At 42.2% G+C, this 15,748-nt stretch overlaps 1 protein-coding gene across 1 annotated transcript in view; it reads right to left on the bottom strand.

Annotated features, from left to right (window-relative positions):
- Positions 1-12,971, bottom strand: part of SPTLC1 (serine palmitoyltransferase long chain base subunit 1) — a 33,326-nt gene extending 20,355 nt beyond the window's left edge. Inside the window, exons 1-3 of the mRNA XM_061368681.1 lie at positions 12,823-12,971; positions 9,806-9,913; positions 2,804-2,898 (exon numbers count right to left, since the gene is read on the bottom strand). Of these exons, the coding sequence (XP_061224665.1) occupies positions 2,804-2,898; positions 9,806-9,913; positions 12,823-12,885 (266 nt within the window). The 5' untranslated portion in view covers positions 12,886-12,971. The remainder of the gene's footprint in view (positions 1-2,803; positions 2,899-9,805; positions 9,914-12,822) is intronic.
- Between the last annotated feature and the right edge of the window lie 2,777 nt (positions 12,972-15,748).

The following is a 15,748-nucleotide window of genomic DNA, read 5'->3' on the forward strand; positions in this document are numbered from 1 at the left end:
TTTTCCAATGCAAAAACTAGCACTGAGCAGTTTTCGCAATCAAAGCAGGGCTGCTCAAATATCTGTGCACAGCTGCTCCAAACCTAGTGGCCGACAGTATTTCAATAGCTACATTTGGTGCGCAAAGCAAGTAAACTCTAAAGTCCAAGATATACATTACAAATTAACAAAAACACTGAACTGCCTGAACTTCACCTAAAAAACCCTCAAAGGGGTTTTAGATCTCTTCACTTTAAAACACGTTACTTTATCCAATCAATTGCAAAGCTTACAGAACTGCTTTGGAAAGCTTTCTACTAAAGTAGCACATGTGCTGTGCATGTTCAACAGTGCCATTCCATGACATTAAACTGACACAAGTTGAACCTGACCCCATATAGGTGCAATCCTGCATTACTGTAGCGCATCTCCTGCACAGTAGTAGCATTATACATATGCTACTGTCTTGGGAAACTGTCATTAAAATAAACCTGGATCTGTTCCACTGCCTTGCTCATCAACAAGCTGTACCAAATGTTAGAAGTCCTATTATGTGGCTTGTAAACATTCAGAAGAGCAGGCGTATACCTACAGATTTTGGCACATACCATAAAATCATAGAACGGTTAGGGCTTGAAGGGACCTTAAGATCAAATAGTTCCAACCCCCGTGCCATAGGCAGGGACACCTCACACTAAACCATGTTCTCAGAACTCCATCCAACCTGTTCCTGAACACTACCAGGGATGGAGCATTTACCACTTCCTTGGGCAATCTGTTCCAGTGCCTCACCACCCTCATAGTAAAGAACTTCTTCCTTATATCTAACCTGAACTTCCTTTGTTTAAGTTTGAATCCAATACCCCTTGTCCTATCACTACAGTCCCTAATGAATAGTCCTTCCCCAGCATCCCTATAGGCCCCCTTCAGATACTGGAAGGCTGCTATGAGGTCTCCACGCAGCCTTCTCTTCTCCAGGCTGAACAGACCCAACTTTCTCAATCTGTCTTCATACAGGAGGTGCTCCAGTCCCCTTATCCTTGTGGCCCTCCTCTGGACTTGCCCCAGCAGCTCCATGTCCTTCTGTTGAGGACACCAAAGTGCACACTGTGCTCCAAGTGGGGTCTCACAAGAGCAGAGTAGAAGGGCAGGATCATCTCCTTCCACCTGCTGGTCACGCTCCTTTTGATGCAGCCCAGGATACGGTTGGTTTCTGTGCTGTGAGCGCACACTGAAGCTGGCTCATGTTCAGTTTCCCATCAGCCAACACCCCCAAGTCCTTCTCTGCAGGGCTGCTCTGAATCACTTCTCCACCCAACCTGTAGCTGTGCCTGGGACTGCCTCATCAAGATGTAGGACCTTGCACTTTCTGAGGCAGTAGGACAGAGCTAAATCTCTTACTGAGAGGAAGGTGCTCTCTCACAACAGTGCTGTCAGTCGTAGGAAAGCTCACATCTCCCTTAAGAAGGGGGGAAATTATGGCTTCATTTTCAAGGCAACACTAGGTTTATGCTTTCAGGGCTGCTTTGGGTGGTTACATAGTCACCAAGTCGGATGCTACCTGTATGTACATCTGTAAGGGATGATGTAAGGTAGTTGCCACTTATGAGCAGTGGCATACCACAAAAATGGAGTAAAACCTCCTTGAGTGGAAGATGCTGCCCAAAACAAGACAAACTTTCTCCAAATTCGCAAGTACCCCAAAACAGCATCATCACTCCTCGGAACACCCTGAAATGGAACAAACCCCCCTGGTAAGCACTGAGACTCTCTGAAAACAAAATAAATGCTGCCGGTGAGCACCTTGCAAAAATACCCCAAGAGACAGAAGGTGTCCCTGCCCATGGCAGGAGGGTTGGAACGAGATCCTCTTCGATATCCCTTCCAGGCCAAACCATGCTATGCACTATGACTATTTGTTCAGGGTTTTTTTAAACACCCAAAACTTTTCTTAAGCCCACAGTAGGGCTTGTTTCAAAATTCTGAACAATAAAGGATTATTCACATCACAGTTGATTAAAACAGGCACCTCTTTTCTGAGTTACACTTTTCTATGGTGACAGAGCCATCAAAATGGAGTTCCCTATGACAGCAAATAATTGTGCTCTGTCATTGAACTATTTTACATTATTGGGTCACTAGAAGGATATTAAGAATGATGATAATGTAAAAGTTACTAACATAAAAGGAATTTTAAAGCAATCTCTGAAATACTGTGACTCCTGCCTAAGTCTTTATACATTTTAAAAGCCTTGTAACACACAAGGAATACTGAACCATAATTTCCTCACAAAGCAACTTAATTATCTCCACTTCTGATTGTCCAAAGAGGAACAACTTTTCATGAAGTGTCAAGTGGTTAGCTGCAAAATCAGCTTCTTCTGTAGTGATTTGTGATGAGTGTTTTTCCTCCCCCACCCCTAAGACAGAAGGCAGTAACCACTGTTGGATGTCTAAGTCTACATATTCAGGAAAAATTAAATAAATTATCAACACACAATACAGACCCACAATTAAGAAAAAGTGTTCCTCACTCCACCCTCAATAAAAAAAAAACAAAACCAACCAACAAACAAAAAAAAACACCCCAAGGCAAACATAAACCCTAACATTTAAAGTAAGAAATATTTTCTTAATAAGATAGTCTTGATAATGTTGCAAAATCAAGCATCTCTTCAGTGGCAAATTCATTCTGTCATCTAAAAATGAAGCTCATGTATGAAAGGATTTAAAAATATGGAAATGCTAAGAAATATGCTTAAAAATATGGACATTAAGTACTTGAGTTGAAATAAAAACCAGAATTTATTTTGGTTACATTTACCCTGAAACGATGTTGTAGTTGAGAGCTGGGTGATCTTTTGGCACAGGAGGTACAAGAGGCTCTGGCTGCCATTCTTCAATCAACTCTTCTTTTTCCTGAACAGGAGAAAAGGAATACTTCTCAGAAAGACTCCCATTAAAAGAGACATCATAAGCTAATAAACAGTTGGTAATACTTGCATCAGAAATTATGTATCCTAATATGTGTCACCTTTCTGGGATACTAAGAATTGATACTATCTATGTTCAGCTGAGGGGCTCCAAATTCTTCAAAAGGAGTGAGATATAAAGAAAGATAGCCCAGCTGTGCCTATGCATTAAAGATCTCATCATATGATAATAAAGAGAAGATATACTAACGTGGAATCCCTGTCAAATTTTAATCAATACTGTTTCATTCAATCTATTATTACAAATCTCCTCTAGAGTTTATGGAACTGAATACAAAGTACATAATAAGTGAATATAAATGGCTTCGCTTTATATTCTCAAGTCTTCAAAGTGCTGTTTAAGCAAGTGTGGCATTAAAATACTCAGCAAAGTAACACATACGTGAGCAGGACACAGTGCAGGAAAACTGTAAAATGCTCAAGAAATGGTAGTAAGAGCTTCTAAACCACTTGCCCTCCTCCTAACCATGGAGGAATAATGAAGGCACATTTATTTTTAAAGTGCTTTAACTATTGGGAAAACCTCAGTTAGACTAATTTTCCAAAGGGTATACAGTAGACCAGCATAACAGGTGCGTTAGGTTAGTTTCACATAAATTAGCAACCACTCAGGCAAATCACCAGAATCATCCTTCATACCATGAAAGTAGAACTTTCCTGAAGCATTACTTACTAGCACAGCAAAACACACCTGCTAACATATTTGCAGACACACTAACTTTGAATAATATAACTACAAATGGTTTATGTTTCTCTATTATTTACAAAAGCAGAAGAATATAAGGCTACTTATTTCGATATTAAAATATAAATTCTGAAATGAATTTTCAAAAACACCACAGCAGTATCTTTTTCCTTTTTTTATTTCAAATACACTTTTCAAAGGCTCTGACAAACAAAACCAAATTAAGATACAATAAAAAAGAAACTACATACAACACAGTCTCCTCCATTTTCATCAGTTTCCTTTTACCAAACTAATGAATAAGTTCATTCCTAGGTAACTCCAGAATACTAATTAATATTCCAGGAGCTCCACAAGGGTCTATTTCAAAACACAAATGGAAATTTTAATAGCTGTCTATTTCAGAAAAGATCCTTCTTATGTGAGCATAGTCACTTGTGTTTCTAATATTTTGCAGATGTAGTTTAAATACCTTTTTATTTAACTTTCCTATGTTAGATTTCTTACTGAAATGTAACACATGTGGCACACGTTTTAAAGGAAATAAAATGCCATTAATATGTGCAACAGAACTGAATATACTCAATATTTTGAAGTGGCTACATTTATGTTAGAAAAAGTGCTTAATTTCTTTAATCACCATAGCACAGACCCCATCTGGAGCCTTGCACACAGCTGTGTATGCACTGAAATGCTGTACTACAAATTAAGGAAAGCATTAAAATAGGGGGGTTTATTAATTCACCCTGTACTACGGCTATCCAAAGCATGGCAGCAGAATTTAATGCTTCAATTAAAAAAAAAAATCCAAATAGGTAACTCAGCACCAGAGAACAAAACAGTAATAAATACTACCAACTATTATTAATTACTACATTCTCTTTTCAGACCTAGTTTTTGACATGACCCAGCAAACGCCTCAAGAACCCTAAGGGGGAAGGCTACCAGAAGATATAACCTATGACAATTAACACGCAAAAACAGTACCAAAATGGTGCAAAAGCATTATCCAAGTTCAGGTTAACCTCAGACTAGAACCACAATCCTGTAAGCTGAACTCCATTAATCCAAGACAGAGTGGCAGTTCCATTCTCATCTCAGAACAGATACTGGTGTGCATTTTTATACTGTACTGCTATTTCGAAAAAAAATACCACAGACAAAACAAAATGTGCTGACTCACAGCACTGCAAACCAGCAGCTGCTACAGTACAGTGCTCTCAACCACAACACACTTCTGTTCCTTGTTTAGGTACTGGTAGTTACAAAAGCTGACAATAACCTTGCTCAAAAAAATTATCCAGACGAAAACTAACTCAGGAAAAGCAGAATGGATTTACAGCTGAACTATGTCCTACAGCAAAGTAGTCCCAACCTCGACCAGCTGATGCTACCAGTAAAACATATCTTGAATTACAGTTGCCCAGCAGCAGCTTAGCCCTCTTCACAAGGGTTCGAAGAGACCTCTGAAAAACCAGAAAGCAGGACGTATGTATGCTCATGCAGCCTTCACTCTGCTTGTGTAACAGCTGGTGTCAAAAGGCCCTAAAGTCCTGATGAATGGTGCAGCTTGTATCAGCAGTTTTGTGTTCATTTTAGAGCTCAGAGTTTGGGGTTTTGTTGGTTTGGGGAGCCTTGGGGTTTTTGTTTGTTTGGGGGATTTTTTGGCAGGATGCTAAGGATTTTTGTTGGTTGGTTGCTTTGGTTGTTGCTGGTTTTTTAGTAAGGAAGCAGAGCAAACCAGGTGAGAAGTGCTGCAGCCTGTCAGTTCTGGAAGGACAAGTAAGAAAGGCATTAAATGACATCAAATGCCTAAAGGGAAAGGACTTAGGAAGCATAGTGCTTCTTCTATATAAGACTTGAAGGCAAAGAATATTTGACCAGCTTTTATACCACATGGTTCAATGGCAGAGCATTCAACGTAACATACCTATTCTTCAGAGAAGGCAGAACTGAAGCTCTGCAAGCACATACTTAGATTTTTCATTTAAGTCTAATTTTTTGAACTAAGAGTAAAGAGAAATATCACCAAGCAGCTTAGGAACTGACACACAAACTCAATTAAAATCTGTCTGTGCAGAATCTAGTAGAAAGAAAACCAGTATTTATAGGACACTGTAACTAAAATAAATTAGCATAGTACAACTGCAGTCAAAATCTGTGAACATGAAGATAATGAGCAATTCATAATTAGTACTTCTCTTCCCCACTCATATTAAGTTGCAAGTTTCCAATTTTCCCTTTGAAATGTTTACAGCACACAAACTAACTGCATAGGTGACAAACCACAGATGAGATGTGGCAGTATCCTGATTTTATTTTTCTCAACACAAAATAAAAAAATACAGGAGAGGAGTAATCCTTGTTTCAAACAATGCTGTATCACTAATTCTAGATCATGTTCATTCTCATCCATTACTTTGCATTTTGCTTTACAAAAGATGTAGAAATATAAACAACAAACAACTGCATCTTCATGCCTTGGCTCTTTCCACAAGTACTTAGGACAGTCATCTACCAAAAGCTTCTGTGACAGAAGTTCTTTCATTATGGTGGGGGATTGGAGATATCGGTGATTAAAATGAGTACTCATCTCACCTAAAACTGCCATCCACACTGCAGATGTGACAGTCCATACCCCTTTTATTCACCAAATATCTCAGCAGACTGGCCTGTCCTGCTGACTTGCCAGGGTAAATGTGACCATCTCCCTTTGACCAAAGGGCCAGAGCAGAAGCAGGCTTTTGTACAGTGACCCCACATTTGCAACAGCACTTTAATATTTTTCTCCTAAATAGCCACCAAATTGTATTAATAGACAATATGCTGGGAAATATGAGATATAAAATATTCATATGTACATTTTATAACACAATAATTTGTACATATGTATAAATATTTAAAATGTGTTTAGCTAAATATACACACGTATATATTTAAATAAAATGAATCTGGGTGGTTGTATTTCATTTTTTTTGGTTTGTACTTTTTAAACACCAGATACCTTGGATAAGAGAAATATTTGGGTATAAACACATCTAAACCAAATTACTAAAATCAATTGCTTTGTTGACCCTGGTTTGTAAGAAAAGGTAGCAATTATATTTTTGAAAACAGTTCTTAGCTAGCACTAGTGTTTTCAACCACTGTCATGCATGCATGTATTTCATGATCCAGAAGTTAGCATTTTTTTTATCTGCTGGTCCTCAAATAACAGGTCTTTAATTTCATGGTATTTACAGAATCATGTATCAGCATGGCATAAATAGGCACAAACTGTGGGCTTGAGTTTTCAAACTATGCTTCAAACTTAAGAGAATCTTCAGCTACATAGGAAGTCTTTGCTCAAAATGGCTGAAAACCTTTGCAAGAACAGACTACACCTGCTCATCCCTGCAGAACAACATCAGATCAATCTGAATGCTGTTCCTGCAAGAGAAAACAACTGTCACCTACAGTATTTCTTAGCCACGAATCAAACATTTGTCTCTGACAAGAACTTTTCATCCTCCTAATACCACTCTAATAAAACAGTCCTCACGCTACTCTGCAGTGAAAATTCTAAACCCAAAGAAAACAACTATTCCTCCCACCTACAAATGGTTAAGACATGGCTCCTAGTAGGACTTCAGCTATTTTGAGATAAAAGCTCAGGAACATTTACTATACACAGAGTGAAAGGCACATACATTGGAAGGGCACTCTCCTTTCACACAAATGGGTGTTGGCTGGAGAATGAGCTTGTAGCTACATGATGTCATGCAATTACCAACAGCCTGCTCCAGTCCTCAGCGGCACTTTGCCACCTGCCTATAGATTTTATTTTGGGCTAAAAGCCCATAAGAACTTCTGTGTCCAGCACCTTGTCTGGCCACAGACTTACCTGTACTTCCCAAAATCCCAACCATCAGGAACTTACAGACAGGTTAACTTTTTAGTTAATGATTTGGCAGATTTCATTATTTTGGAACAGAACCAATAGGACTACCTACAAACACTGTTGTTAAGGGATGACACAGTCAGTTAAAAGCTGATTCCTGTACTAGATTTCATAGTTCTCTTGCTACATGTTTGACTAAACCCAGAAGCCACCTTTGGGGCAGATTTCTTCACTGTTTTAGAAGTATGACTCCTAAGTACACTAGGTTGCACAATGTATCATCTACCTATGCTTCGCCAGGACAGACTAGGCATGACGTATCACATTAAAATGGCTGTGCACTAATGGTATTCCTCTGTAGTATCTAGTATGCTGATATCCAAGTATCATTACATGAGTGGCTGACATAAAGATAACCTGAGCTCCACCTCCTGAGCTGGCCTATCTCCAGTGCCTGTACCAGAGCAACCTAGAATTCCTTTCTGCTGTGGCGAAGACTGAACAACCCAGCATGAATCAAACTAGAACCAACCAGAAGGCAAATCAGCAGCCTCCATGCTGAACAACTGGCATGTTACTACATGCAGCTCAACACACACGCAGAAGCCTGGCTGTGGGGGATACCACACTGTATGAAACAGCCTGTAATGGGTCTGGCTGGGATGGTGTTAATTTTTTTTTTTTTTTTTTTTTTTTTAGCAGCTTATATAGCATTGTGTTTCAGGTCTGTGACCAGAACAATCCTGGTAACATGCTAATATAGATAACATGCTGAACAGTGCACAGTGTTAAGGTCTTCTGTGTCTCATTCTGCCACACGGTGAACAGATTGGGGGGTGCACAAGAGGTTGGGAGGGGACACAACTAGGCAGATGACACAAACTAACCAAATAGATATTCCATACCATACAATCTCACGCTCAGCAATAAAAGGGAAAAGAGGAGGTTTAGGGAAGTTAGACATCTTTTGCTCAGGAACTGGCTGGGTATTGGTCCACCCATGGGATGTGGTGAGCAATTGCTTTAGCATGACTTGTCTTCTTTCTCTCTTCTTCCATTTCCCCTTTGCTTACTGAACAATCTTATCTTCACTCACAACTTTTTTTGCCTTTACTCTTCCTCTCCTCTCTCCCTGTCCCATGGGTGTGGAAGAGACAGTGTGCAAGCAGCTGCACGGCGCTTAGCTGCCTACTTGGGACTAACGCACAACACAGACCAGCACCAACTACCTGTAAAGTTTTAGTGAAGATTCAGGTTAGTTGTTAGTTTTTGTCACTTTTTTGTTTGTTTGTTTGTTTGTAGTTTTGGAGGATTTTTTCTTCCCACACAGCTATTTCCCTACACAAAATAAATGAACTTTTTTCCCAGCTATCACCTACATTGTAGAGTAAGAGATGGGATCACTCCAAACCTCTGATGTATCAGTCTGCTTAAGTCCACCAACTGTAAAAGTCTTATTCACATTTTCACTTTGGTGTTGTATTTATGGTTACCTTCAATAAACTACCTGTAGACAAGACAGGCTCTTCCAAATAGAGCTCCTCCTAATGGAAAACACTGCTTCCATCTTCATCTCTGGCTGAGAAAAATAAGCATGTCCCTGTTCATGTCCTTTTCATTTTCACATTCAGAAAGTGCTTCCCATAATACTTTAAATATATCCAATGGCATCCTCTGACATTACATAGCATGCACAATTACAGACAATGTCTCTAACAAAATAGTCCAGGGAAATCTCCAAACCAAACTCTATTCATTCCTGATAGTCTCCAGCCAGAAGTCAGGAAGAAATGCCAGTCAACGGCATTGCAAAGGAAGAAAACTGCTAATAAATGAAAAAGTGTTTTGGAACCCACTTAACACTGCAAATTCTCAGTTTTATTACTCATAGATATCATGTGTATAGACTGAACATTTTCCTGCTCTCTACACTCTCTAAGTTCATTTTATTTGGTGCGGGATTTTTTAGTACAGCTTTCATTTTTAAAACAAAGAAATTCATTAAGAAGAACTAACGTCAGTTTTTCACAGCTTAGCAGTTACGTTCACATCAGATCTTTTGTATTTCTCAGACTCTCAAACATAGTCCCACTTTAAAAGCATGAACTGAAGTGTTTAAGCAATAAGTAGTTTCTTAGTACAAAGCAAGCTTACCCTTTGAAATCCTAAGAAAAAAACAGCACATTTTGTGACGCAGCAAGGGTTCAACAGCCAAATGTAATGACAGCTATAAAATATTTCTCTAAGAAAAGTATTTTCTCATTATACCTTAGGTGTTAAATCAGATCGCTCTTGAAGCTTGTATGTCTTGGAGAAAAGAAGTCTGATTATCCATAGAATCAGAATTCCTTCTAAAATGAGATGGTAAGTAGGAGCCTGAAAATAAAAGCACAAAAATAAGTCTACACAGAATTCTATCTGAATCAGTGTGACACTATGCAACAGTTTTGTCTCTACTAGTAGACTCAGAAAAAAACAAAGGTGATCAACTGATATGTATTTCTAAACCAGCAAAAGCTACATGAAAATGGAGTGCCTTGCAGCTACTACTTGTAGCTGTTAACTTGAGTTTCAATGGACTTATTCTGTTGTTAATAAACAAGGCACACTAAATTGATAAGTGGTTTCAGTTCCGCACATGAACACAACTGAATACGGGAAATAAAGGCAGTATGGGTTGCACAAGTATCTGTGAAAGCAGAAAGCTTTCACAAGCAGAAGTCTCCTGAAGAGCTTGAAGGTGTGTGTCATCTATATACCCTCACTTCAAGCCTACATTCTTACAACTCTTAGTCCACCAGCTGCACAGCTATAATCATTTTCAATGAAGCCTAATCCTGTCTGCATAGCCCATTTTGGTCTACAAGCTGTGCATGGCCTGTTTCACAGGCACTTTGAGCAGGTCACCAGAAGCAGTTTTACTTCTGTGTCATTTACCCTCTGCATGGACACAAGATTGAGGAATATATACAGCAAACCAGAAGAGAGAGCTGATCCAACTTAAAGTCAGCCTCTTTAGGTGCTTGGAGGTAGGAAAATCAGTTTCCTCTGACAGCAAGGCTAGTTTGAAGTAGATATGGAATTACAGCATCAGCACTTGGCATGTAATTTTAATGATGGGTTAAGTTATTCCATCTCAGAAAAGCTCCTGCCTACACTTTGGATATCTACTACTTTTAAAAAACTCAAAATGCACACACACTAGTGTACTTCCTCTTCAACTCAATGGAAGAGCTCCCACTCACCAGCATACTCACGTAGGATCTGACCTGCCAACAAAGGAAGTGGAATGAACCACACATCCAAAAACTAAGGGAAATTGAACACAATTTTTTGAAACCAGTAAGGATTTCTATGAGATATCAAACTAAAAAAAAAAAAAAAAAAAAAGAAAAATTATAAAAAAATTATCGTTTGCAGAGTACATTTCAGCTCACCAAGCGTATTAACAATAGACATATATAAACATAGAATCATAGAATGGTTTGTTTTGGAAAGGGCCTTAAGATCTTCGTGTCCTGGGCTGCATCAAAAGGAGCGTTGAAGGAGGTGATCCTGCCCCTCTACTCTGCTCGCGTGAGACCCCACTTGGAGCACTGTGTGCACTTCGGTGTCCTCAACAGAAGGACATGGAGCTCCTAGGGCAAGTCCAGAGGCCCACAAGGATGATCAGGGGAATGGACCACCTCCCGTGTGAAGACAGGCTAAGAAAGTTGGGTCTGTTCTGCCTGGAGAAGAGAAGGCTGCGTGGAGACCTTGTAGCAGCCTTCCAATTATCTGATGGGGGCCTATATAAGGATGCTGGGGAGGGACTCTTCATTAGGAACTGTAGCGACAGGATAATGGATTCAAACTTAAACCAGGGAAGTTCAGGTTAGATACAAGGAAGAAGTTCTTTACTGTGAGGGTGGTGAGGCACTGGAACAGGTTACCCAAAGGAGTGGTAAATGCTCCATGCATGGTGGTGTTCAAGTCAAGGCTGGACAGAGCCGTGGCTGACATGGTTTAGAGCAAGGTGTCCCTGCCCATGGCAGGGGGGTTGGAACTTGATAATCTTAAGGTCCTTTCCAACCCTAACTATTCTATGATTCTATCATTTAGTTCCAATCCCCTGCCATGGGCAGGGATGCCTCACACTACACTATATCACCCAAGGCTCTGTCCAACCTGACATATACCATGGCAGCTAAAGAACATAGTGTAGTAGCAGTAGAAGTCCAGGCAAAGTACTTGCCCCTGCTTTTCAGTGTCTACAGCTTTTCTGAATTCAGCAGTTTAGACTGTGTTAAGCACTTCTATGTTTGTACTGCAAACTGCATTATAAATTCTTTAAAATGTACCAACCTTTGCCAAAGGAAAGAAGGGAAGCAGACTGTTTATAAAAGAACACAGCCTATCACTAGGACATCATTTTTAATGTCATGAAACAAAGCCTGGATACAAACTTATTTTTTACTTCCCTGTGAGGGTGGTGAGGCACTGGAACAGGTTGCCCAGGGAAGTTGTGGCTGCCCCATGCCTGGCAGTGCTCAAGGCCAGGTTGGATGGGCCTTTGAGCACCCTGGTCTAGTGGAAGGTGTCCCTGCCCATGCCAGGGGTGTGGAACTATATGACCTGTAAGTTCCCTTCCAACCCAAACCACTCTATGATTCTATGAAACATGCCATGCTGATCCCCTCCAGGAGATAACCTAAGCACAAACATTTAAAAGTAGTTTCTTATTTTTCTAAATAACACTTAAAAGTCACAAACCCTGATCTTATTATATTCACAGGGAATCTTATTAAGGCTTAATGCTGTGGTATACACCTTAAATGTAGCTTTACAAACAAGAAAAACATAGCATCTGTTTTTTTTTTCAATATACAAGCACGCTGCACACGCATATATTCACAATTTTGCCCGTGCAGCCGTACAGACGGGGCAGTGATGCCCAGCCAGCTCCCGGCTCAGTGCAGCGAGGCACAGCACCACCCAGAGAGCCTCCACCCAACATAGCACCAGCCCCACCTGTTACCGGCCCCGCGGCAGGTGCGGCTCTACCTCCTGCTCCCAGGACCCGAAACCAGCGGCCCAGGCACACGGCGCCCTCACACGCATCGCCCAAGCTCCGGCAGCCACTGGGCGACTGAGGGCCCCGTCCGCCGGGAGGCGGCGGCGACACCCCTTCACCCCATCCTATCTCGGCGGCGAGTGCCTGCCAGCTTCCCGAGCCGGGGAGCCCCTACCCCAGCCGCCCGCGCCGCCGATCGGACAGCACCTCGGTCCCGCGCCCCAGGCCGTACCTCGTAGAAGGCCTGCACCATCTCCACTAACACCCACTGCTGCCCCATGCCAGCCTCCGCCATCGCCGCAACTCCCACTTCCGCCTCCTCCCCCCCACCGGGCGTCGCCGCTGACGTAAGCCGGCGTCAGGGGCGGAGGGGCAGGGCCATAGTCGCGGGAGAGCGCCCCCTCCGGCGCGGCGGAGTAGGGGCAGGCGGCGGAAGGGCCTGGAAGCGGACTGCCCGGAAAGGGGCCGAGGACGGGGCTGGGTCCGGGCCGCGCAGTTCTGCTCTGTGGTGGCGGCCCGCCGTGGTGGGTGGCGGACTGGCACCACAGAGGAGGATCAAGTGCAACCTTTACGCGAGAGTACCAAGTTCACCACTAAACCATGTCACTAAGAGACTCGCCTACACCGGTTTTCAACACTTCAGGGATGGAGTTTCCACCATTTCCCTGCGCTGCCTGTTCCAATACCAGATCACCCTCTCTCCAATCTAAACTTCCCCTAGAACAGCTTGAGGCCATTACCGATTGTCCTATTTCTTGTTACTTTGGAGAAGAGACCAACCCCCACCTCACTACAACCTCCTTTCAGGTAATGGCACTCCAGTCTCGTCAGTTGAAGGTGCTGATGTAATCCTAGCATCACCTTCTCCACATCCATAGGCTCCTTGGGCCCCATGCTGCCCCAGGGTGGAACTGCTAAGGGCAGTTCCTGTTCTTTGATACCTCTGCTGCCTCTAGTACTGTGGCTGCCCCTGTGCCTGTAACCAGTGACTTCATTGCTGTAAGAGTTGTTCAGATACTTAGCCAATGGATTAAATGGCAAAAGCAAAACCAAAGTGTGGTGGAAATAATGAGTAAATTCAAATGAGAAGATAAATTACAGAGTCCTGCCGAAGTGAGCAGCTGTAAAAGCAGAAAACTGTTGGGAAGAGAAACCCCATTAAGAGAAAGTGTAAGGGTGAAGACCTTGCACAGATGCACCTGAGTCTGGGGAAGTGACCAAGTCCCTCTGCACTGCACCATGGAGCTGCACCCTTTGAGGCTTCAGTCACTTAGTCTTTACCATGTTTAGAGTAGATGAACCTGGGACAGCAGTTGATTAAACAGATGACAGCAAAAATCTTGAGTGCTGTGGCTACCTACAAGCAATCACAATAGTTTTACAGCAGCAGGTGGTTAAAAAGTGAACTTGACTTCCACACTGACTGAAATGTGTAATAGTTAATCTTCTACCCAAGTTTCTGTACTTCATGACACACTTGTCAAATCTCAGACTCTACACAGTAAGGAGAAAAAATGTGGTTTGAGACTATCCGAAAAGTCAAAACAGAGACAATAAATGTCCTCTTTGTTTAAGCTGCATGAAGATTGGTCTGTTCACTGTTAATACTTCTGTGGCCATTGCATCATGCTAGAGGAGTCTTGGGGTCTTGGGAGACGACTACTGCCAGCCTCCAAGAATGTGTCTGGTATGCATCCCAGTCCGAGATTGTCCCCTGAAGACTGGGCCGTACTAGTTGTCTTGAGCCACAGATTAAGTTACACTGCTGCTCTCATCATGAGATTCTAACTCTCAGTGTATGTGTATGATTAGGAGACTAACAAACTGATTTTGTGAAACACTTTGTTTTGAGCTTGAAATGCAGTGAAGTTAGTAATGTACTAACCAGCAGTTCTTCTGGCAGTGAATTGGAGTTCCTTGCCTGGATTATCATAGGCTGGGTCTCTCACAATAATGAGCCTATCCCTATTGTTCAGCAGTTTCATTGTTCGAACACAAGGCTTGCTGCTAATTGCTTAAGGCTGCTATACTTCTGACAGCAAAAAAGAGGGAGAGTTGCAGGGAGATGTCCTTTGCAATGACAGTTTTTGTCTGGGAAGAAAGGGGAAAGGAGAAACTTTCCAAGTCTATCTCTGAAGTTGAAGTCCTGACAAAAGTTTGGACATAGTGACTTATGGAAATTCCTGCTCTGAAAGCATAAAATTTTGTCTTCTCCTCTTATGCTCCAGTCTCACAGGATTCTATATCTGCTCTTGTTCTGGACCTTCCTCACCACCCTATGTGTGTGCACGTCTACAGGGAAATGTTGTCACTGGCATTATGGAAACATGGTGGGATGGCTCTTATGACTGGGATGGTGGAAAGGAAGGTTATAGGCTTTTTAAGAAAGACAGACCAGGCAGAAGTGGTGGGGTTGTAGCTATTTAAGTCAATGATATGCTGGAGAGTATGGAACTCTGCCTGTGGATGGTCAATGGGCCAACTGAGAACCAGTGCGTTAGGATCAAAGGGAGAACTGTGATGGGGGACATTACTGTGGAGGTCTGCTACAGACCACTGTTCAGGAGGAGAATGTGCATGAAGCCCTCTGTAGGAAGATAGGATCAGCCTCATGCTCTCAGGTTCTTGTCCTCATGGAGGACTTCAACCACACTGATATCTGTTGCAGGGACAGTACAGCACAGCACAAGCAATCCAGGAGGTACCACAATTGTGTGGAGGATAACTTCCTTTTGCAATTGCTGGACGAGCCGACAGAGGTGCCATGCTTGAATGCTTGACCTTGTGCTCACCAATAGGGAGGGGCTGGTGAGGAATGTGATGCTCCAGGTCAGCCTTGGATGCAGTGATCACGAAATGGTGGAGTTTGAGATCCTCAGGGCAGTGAGAAGAGTGTGCAGCAAGCTCACTGCCCTGTACTTCAAGAGAGCAGACTATGGCCTCTTCAGGAACCTGCTCAGTAAGGCTCCATGAGATGAAGCCTTAGAGGGAAGAGGGCCCAGGAATGCTGGTTGATATTCAAGAATCACCTGCTCCAAGCTCAGGAGTGTTGTATCTTGACCAGAACGAAATGGGGCAAGAAGCCCAGGAGGTCTCTGTGGATGGTTGAGGAACTGCTGAGAAAACTCAGAAGGAAAAAGAAAGCTTATAGGACGTGG

The sequence above is a fragment of the Neopsephotus bourkii genome, unplaced genomic scaffold, assembly GCF_033783945.1.
Source record: "Neopsephotus bourkii isolate Nb327-2 ecotype Australia unplaced genomic scaffold, CSIRO-AGI_Nbou_v1 NB_1441, whole genome shotgun sequence".
NCBI classification, from domain to species: domain Eukaryota; kingdom Metazoa; phylum Chordata; class Aves; order Psittaciformes; family Psittacidae; genus Neopsephotus; species Neopsephotus bourkii.